The sequence below is a fragment of the Teleopsis dalmanni genome, chromosome 2 (assembly GCF_002237135.1).
Source record: "Teleopsis dalmanni isolate 2A chromosome 2, ASM223713v2, whole genome shotgun sequence".
Classification (NCBI taxonomy): Eukaryota; Metazoa; Arthropoda; class Insecta; order Diptera; family Diopsidae; genus Teleopsis; species Teleopsis dalmanni.
This window is the reverse complement of record NC_051847.1, coordinates 233,129,317-233,137,342: the sequence shown is the minus strand read 5'-3', so window position 1 is coordinate 233,137,342 and position 8,026 is coordinate 233,129,317. Positions and strand designations below refer to the sequence as shown.

The window sequence follows — 8,026 nt, the reverse complement described above, 5'->3', positions numbered from 1 at the left end:
TTTGATATTAAAAAATCGGTAATTATTAATATACTATTTTATTTATAGTATAACAATATTTTATAGCTATGCTGTGTGTGTTGCTGCCTTTCTAGAGTACATTTCGTGTCTCAAAAGTGTAATAAAAGTCATGTATTTATTTAATAATATAACCTTTTGATAACAGTTGTTATTGTTCTAACCCGACTAAAGCTAGGGTAAGTCTGGTTACACGAATTCTAAGAATTTATTGTATCGCTACCAACAATTCAGTATATATAGTCATTATATAATCTGATAGTCTCAATTATTTTTTTATAGAAAACTTAAGTCCCTCCAATCAATGTCACGTACATAAGTTAGTAAACACTGTAAAAATTACACTTAATTTAACTTTTAAATAAAATTTGTTTTTATTATTTTTAATTTATATGAAAGTCTACTTAAGAAACGAGTTTATCTTATAAAGGCAAAATCGTACGTGAAAAAAAAAATTTCGTACGAAAAAAATAATACAGAACAAGATAACATCAGAATCACGACAGATAATGATAATAGCCTCAAGGAAATCTTTAAGAATAGAGAATACACAAAATGGCGAACAAATTAGACACGTCCTTACTTAGACTCTAATGAAATAAAATAAATAAAATTTAACAGTATCTCAGAGTATTATGATCAGGATCTCAGAAAATATATTTACCTACTACTAAAACTGGCTCTAATCGCCAGAATTTTTATCTGACGAAGAAAACAATTTCTACCACAGTATCCTAAAGAATCAGAAAAAACAACAATTTCCAGAAGTCTCATATCCTTTCAAACAAAAACAATATACTATCATATCAAACAGTTCCATTAGATGGTAGTGCGGGTCCCGCATCTAGGTATCTAGCCGACAGCGCCAATTCTGCTAAGAATGGGTAAAGGATAAAGCAGCTGTCTGTCTAGCGTGGAGCTAATCTGTAATTTCGTATTTGTAGCGACACCTTTTGATTTTCATCCAGTCGTTAATCAGAGTTTCCATTGTAGATCAACTATCCCAGCTAAATAAAATGCATTTTAGTTTTTTATTCATCTAGATTATAGCTCATTTGCAACTCTTTAATTGAAAAGATCATTATTCTTTGTAAGAAGGAGCGATTTATTTCCATGCACTGAGAATCTTCAATTATTGGAAAAGATATCAAGTGTTTATCTCTATGCAATAAAATACAACAACAACTGTAAATGGCAATATACTATACATATTGTTTCCTTTTGTAAATAACATTAGATACATATGCTACAATCAATTGTAAGACGCGTTGTTTACAAATTTTGCTACACATGTTTCAATTAATCGTAGAACGCATTGTGCAATCTTATTAATTGTTGTAAAAAAGTAAGCAGAAGACGTGTGAATTAGGTGAACTCGCCGATTTAATACTAATTGATTATATATAGCAACGAGTGTGCGTATAAAATTTTTTTTAATGTCAGTTCGATGTGAAAATTTATTGCCGTGAAATGGTAATAAATCTTTAGAAGAATTTTTAATGAAATCAAACGAAAAGTATTTGACCTCTCAAATTATAATTCAATATGAAATGACAGATATCTTGGAATATAATGACAATCCAAAGAGATCCACTCCATCGTGTTCCCGAAGAAAAGACGTGAATTTTTTAGATACTCTTTAAGAAGAGCTTTCTTAATTGAATGAGTATGGTTATGTTAGAGTGGCAGCCTCGTCGACCAAATCTTAGATACGTACAAATAATGGTCCATTGTGACATCACACGTAAGACAATGTCCATACGTAGTTCTGAAGCAGCACCTTAAACGTAGAAGTCCGAAAAATTGAGTGCACAATCACTTTTTTTCTTAAAAGGAATAAGACGGCTCCCTCATTCGAGTAGAACAGAAACAATCTGTCAAACTTATAAACTTGCCCCTAATTCTAAAGGATGAAAGTTTTATTAAATGAGTTAAAAAATTGGCTCCAAGATTTTGAATCTGACAAGATTTTGAATCTGAATTGGAGTACACTTTTCTCCTTATCCGCGGATCCACAACTGTGACAAAAACTGTTAGACCAAATCTTATGGCATGCCTTTCCAATGTGTAGTGGCCTATCAGTACCGGTACCATAGTGCTGAGTTGATTTGGTTTTAGTTGAACCAGTCAACCGAAACGTATTATGAGTAACTTCCACCACATATGTGAGTCTTTCAATATAACGATGTCGAAGGAAACTACAGTGCCTATGAACTAGCTAAACGTAGTACTAATCCTCCCCTGAATATGAAGAGAATAGGTATCAGAATACCTCATATGACCTTTGTAAATTAAGATTGAAGAATAGTCTCATTCAAAAGACGAACTCTTGTCCTGATCAAATGACTACATTTGACTGACGTCCAGATTAATGTAGTCGCCACTTGATAGAACAAAGTCAAGGGATTTACTCAGCTTACTATGGCAGGATATGTCTAAGCTTGTGGCTTGCATAACCGTTCGCTGACTATTTGCTACACACTATCTTAGACTGAGAATTCTCTATTATAAATATTGTAGAAATTGTAAAAATAAGAAAGAGCTTTGACCAAAATTAGAACGAACTTTTTAGACATTCTGTACTCTATTGGGGCCTTGAAATGGTTTCATAATTTAAGTTAATGTACGTTAATTAATTTAATTTACGTTGCGGTCTTATATGAAGTAGTGGTATCACAATGAAATAGTAGAGTCTTAGAAAATGACTAATTTGAATGTTTGAACTGCAAGTAAGAGGCTAAGTCTGGTCGTGTGTAACTTTCACGAATTTAAAAAAAAAATTGATATTTACTAAATCACAACCTGATTCATACCTGAAATGAAGGCAAATGTTTAGAAATAGGTACGCATAAAGGAACATAGAAACAACAGGTAGAGTGATTGCAATGTTAGCCTAACACAAGGGAGAAACAAATTACAAATGTATTTCGATATTAGATAAGGAAAGGACGCACCACAAAAGAACGACACTTAAGATGTAGAGGATACATCCTAAAAATCATTAACCGAACAATGGAAAGTGCAATGCAAATCACAGCGACAACATTATCTTAAGCTACCTATTACTGCAATATCAGACTCCTGTAGATATATTTCGTGTTTTTTTAATAGAGACATGTTGAATTCCGGGACATAATCGTTATTACTTAGCAGTGCTCATCTGTCATCTTTAATTATTCTAATGATGATATATATATTTGTATTGTAGTTTAATACATATATGACATAAATTAACCATACTTAATAACAGAAGAGTATTAAATTCTTGTTATATATGACTACTAACTGTTCTTATTATTTTGTTTTAAATATTTGTTTTTATGTTTATATAAATATATATATATTATTTTCAGTGATTTACAAGGCAACAATATTACTGTAATATTTGAACATGACTTTCAACGGCTTTCAAAACTAAGGATACTGTAAGTAAAAAACATTTGTGTTATCTTTTTATTTTAATTTTTTTTTTAACTTTTTATTTATTTTTTTTTTTTTGATTTTAGCCAATTGACAGATAATCAAATTCACACGATTGAAAAAGGTGCCTTTCAAGACTTAACATCTTTGGAGAGACTGTAAGTAATCGTTTAGCAAGGTTTTCTGATTTAGTGCTTATGTACGAGTAAATGTAGAATTTTTATTTAATACTTCTTATGTTTGATTTAATTTATTTCTTATGTATATGGATTTTTTAACTTGGGATTTGTGCACGTTACAATTAAACTGCATTGCTTTAAAGACGCCTTAACAACAATCGGCTAAAGGCAATCCCTGAAAACTTTGTGATAAGTTCAGCAAGTCTTTTACGATTGTAAGTAGTTTAGATATTAGTTATAATTTTGTAGAGATTTCTATACTTCCGTAGATAGTTGTCTTGAAATATTTTTTGCTTTAAATTGATTTCATGAACGTTTTTTTTGTGAAATATGAAATAAGTTGTAAGTAACATGGTAATATTTAACTATTTCTTTGCTAGAGATATTTCTCATAATGCTATAGCTACTGTTGGACGACGTTCTTTTAAGGGAGCGCAATCATTACGGAGCCTGCAAATTGATAATAATCAAATAACTTGTATGGATGAACACGTTTTCAAAGGACTCATTGAGTTAGAAATTCTGTACGTAAAGTTGTAAAGTTGTGACTATGTATTGCATGTTTATTGTATTTTGTGTGGTATAAAATGTAGTAGAAAAAAGTTTTTAAATTCTCTTCAAAGAATTTCTATTGAATTTCTATTGTTTGAAATATTTAAAAGCTTGTGTATTAAAATTGAATTTACAAAATAATTTGATATTTAGAAATTGAAACCAATTGCAAAGCTGTGACTAACGTTAAGCTTCTAATCTTAAAAAATCTTAAAAAAAAGTTGTGATAAAAATCTTAAGTGTTAAAAATTATAAAAAAAAAATTCAAAATTATATTATCATTGTATTTTTTGTATACTAGTATGTAATCTTAATATTGAAAATAATCCTTAACATAGTTTTATCATATGTTAGAAAGAAATTTTTATACCCATCTCATACGAAGTGTGAAAACTGCAAGTCTATACAGTCTATTCGTCTATATATTTGAATAGACTTTATTCCTTAAGTTTCAATTTAATTTATTCAATTTATCCTTGTCTTCTGACTATTTGTTTGTCAGCTTGTAGCAAACTAATCTCTCAGTTTGATAGAAAAACTATTTTCTTGATAGAAAGATATCAGTTGCGGATATTTGGTATATTGAATATATTAGACATTTAGGCTTGTAGATTTTTTGAGAACGGTTCTTGAACATTTGTCAGGCTTATTATATTTGTAACTTATTTTTTATCCATCTTAGTTAAAATTTGTTAAATAATGAATATAAAAAGTATATTATACTAATGCCAAATTTCATTTAGACTAGATTAAATTTAGATAGAAGTATCATGCAAGCTATCATAGTTCAAAACCAGTTTGAATATATTCCAATATTAAAAAAATCTTATACTCATTTTCACGATATGTCAAATATAATCTTTTACCATCAATGATTGAATCAATCAGCTCAGATTTGAGTATAGGTAGATTGTTCATAATAAAGATTTGATGAGTATCGTATTATTCAATATTATAAAATGTATTAAAATATAGCAGAACCGACAGGCTAGATTTGGATATATACTGAAAATTAGAAAGGAGTTTTAAAAATATATATATATTAAATTTTTCTGCTCTAAAGTAAAGACTTTTATTAATGAATTATGGTTACAAGAACGGCCGGGTCTACGTCCCGGAGCCACTCGTCGAAGACGACCAAGCGCCGTTCAACCACCCCCAAAGGGACTTCACAAGCAGGTCTCGGCGTGTTACAACAACAACATGAATGAATTATCAATTACTTTGTATGAAGGGTATTTAAGTTTTATCTAAGTTTGAGCTTCCTTCTTTAATTTCTTATTCACTGAAATATACAGTTTTAAATAAAATTAAATTCTGCTTTTAAATAGAATAAAAGTAAATATTGTTATGTTTGTAATAAACGTGGAATAACTTTATAAAATATTTTAATATTTTACTAATGCTTTTCTATATATAGAACATTAAACAACAACAATTTAACTACAATTCCTCATAATGTGTTTAATGGATTGGGACGACTACGTGCATTACGACTTTCGGATAATCCATTTTCCTGCGATTGCCACTTATCTTGGCTGTCACGATATTTACGTAATGCACCTCGTCTTGCGCCCTATACTCGCTGTCAGTCACCATCGCAATTAAAAGGACAAAACTTAGCTGACCTACATGATCAAGAATTTAAATGTTCAGGTAAATTTGTTTATATTCTCTATATTTTTTCAGTTGAACATCAATTGAAAAGTAAACAAAAATTACAGTTTTATATGAAAATAATATATTAAATGTTGCATTTATAAATATAATTATAGGTTTTTTTTTATTTTGCTGTTTTCATACAATGAATCGTATTTTATCAAGTAATCAGACGACGTATTAATTTCAGTGCTATTTACTATTTCGCATTTCTATGCTGATAATTGGCAAAGCTACAGGGCACTTTTAAATGTATTAAATGTGTAATTGTAACAGTTTTGAGATTTCAGTTTTATCTAATAATAATACTTATTGAAGAGTTATAGAACAGTCGATAACAATATCAGTGTAGATGTATAGTCTCATGGTCCCTGGATCTAAATAATTTTTCCGACAATTTTTTTTTATATATTTTCATAATTTATAAAATACAATTTATGTTGAAGTATCTTAAATCTATGTGTTAAGTTCCTACATATACTTTAGGATGTACCGCCTCTAAGAAATTACAAATTTGTTAATAATATAAACACAGCAAGTGAATTTGTTAATAAAACTTTCACAGCCAATTAACAAAACTTCAGAAAAATGTGCGAGCATACAAGTCAAGTACGGCTTTGGGTCAGTTGGTTAAGGTGCGTTGACTCTGAGCTTCTAATTTGGCAGGGCACGAGTTCGATTCCTGGTACTTGCAGTCTCACGAAAAAAAAAAAAATTATTTACGAATAATTAAATACAAGAATTATTTCTAAGACCACTGATCATGGGTTTTTGGCAATACTCGAAACAGCTATATGGTCAGCCAAAAATTCAATTAATTAAAGTAATATAAAATTCGAAAGACCTTTTTATCAAATTTGTTATTTAAATAATTAGTGCCGTAAGGACAAGGTATCTATTTTCGCATAGAGAAAAGGTTTGACAGTGAAGAAATCTTCATAAATTGAAGCATGCGACTTTTATTGTTTATTCGTAAACAACAATTATAACTATTATAAATTTGTATTATCAAATTATTAACACTACTGTTGTAGCTTGTTATAGTGCTCCTAATCTCAATCATTCAATATTGTGAACAAGACAAATCCTCGTGTTAGGTTGCTAATAATAAAATTTTTTCTTCTTCACAATATAAGAAAATAAAATGCATACTTACATATTAAAGGTCTAACCGAGCATGCTCCCATGGAATGTAGTTCAGAAAACAGTTGTCCGCATCCTTGTCGATGTGCTGATGGAATAGTTGACTGCCGCGAAAAGAGTTTGACATCGGTACCTTCATCATTGCCAGACGATACAACTGAATTGTAAATATAAACTTGAAGAAAAAATATCAAAACTTAAAAATTTTAAATTATTTTTGTTCTTCAGGCGATTGGAACAAAATTTTATCACTGAACTGCCACCGAAAGCGTTTGCAAATTTTAGACGATTGCGACGCATTGATTTATCAAATAATAACATTTCGAGAATAGCGCATGATGCTTTAAGTGGCCTAAAAGCACTAACTACTCTGTGAGTATTTACATATATTACATATATATATATATTTTTTTTTAAGCTATTCATAATTATTTTCCAAATATATTCTAATGATGCCGCTTTTGTTTTTTTTTTTGTTAATTTGAAATCATTAAACCTTTACTCTTTACGAATACTTTTATTTTGCTTTTTGGATTCTAATGTTAAAATGGCACAGATTTTAATAAAAAAATAAACCATTGTTCTTTTTAGAGTTCTTTATGGGAACAAAATAAAGGACTTGCCTTCAGGTGTATTTAAAGGACTAACTTCACTTCAATTGCTTTTACTTAACGCCAACGAGATTTCATGCATACGAAAGGACGCCTTTCGTGACTTACAAAGTCTAAGTTTGCTCTCACTTTACGACAATAATATCCAGTCCTTAGCGAATGGGACATTTGATGCTATGAAAAGTATTCAGACTTTGTAAGTATGATTGATATAAGTTCACTTTAAATGACATATTTTTATTTAAGTACACGGATGCAATATCATCTCTGCATATAAATTATATGCAGAAGAAAATCATTGACTGTCATAAAATATATCCTTTTTTATAATATATAAATATATATATATATATCACAGGGACTGATAATAAAGTTATTTTTTTTTCGGATTATTTAGGCATTTGGCAAAGAATCCTTTTGTTTGTGATTGCAACTTACGTTGGT

The 8,026-nt window shown here is 29.6% G+C and overlaps 1 protein-coding gene across 1 annotated transcript in view; it reads left to right on the top strand.

Annotated features, from left to right (window-relative positions):
* Positions 1 to 1,590: 1,590 nt before the first annotated feature.
* LOC119676972 (protein slit-like) overlaps positions 1,591 to 8,026 on the top strand; it is a 9,844-nt gene continuing 3,408 nt past the window's right edge. The window contains exons 1-10 of the mRNA XM_038088239.1: positions 1,591 to 1,637; positions 3,372 to 3,443; positions 3,525 to 3,596; positions 3,761 to 3,832; positions 3,998 to 4,141; positions 5,590 to 5,825; positions 6,994 to 7,135; positions 7,200 to 7,343; positions 7,563 to 7,778; positions 7,980 to 8,024. Coding sequence (XP_037944167.1) covers positions 1,591 to 1,637; positions 3,372 to 3,443; positions 3,525 to 3,596; positions 3,761 to 3,832; positions 3,998 to 4,141; positions 5,590 to 5,825; positions 6,994 to 7,135; positions 7,200 to 7,343; positions 7,563 to 7,778; positions 7,980 to 8,024 — 1,190 coding nt within the window. The remainder of the gene's footprint in view (positions 1,638 to 3,371; positions 3,444 to 3,524; positions 3,597 to 3,760; positions 3,833 to 3,997; positions 4,142 to 5,589; positions 5,826 to 6,993; positions 7,136 to 7,199; positions 7,344 to 7,562; positions 7,779 to 7,979; positions 8,025 to 8,026) is intronic.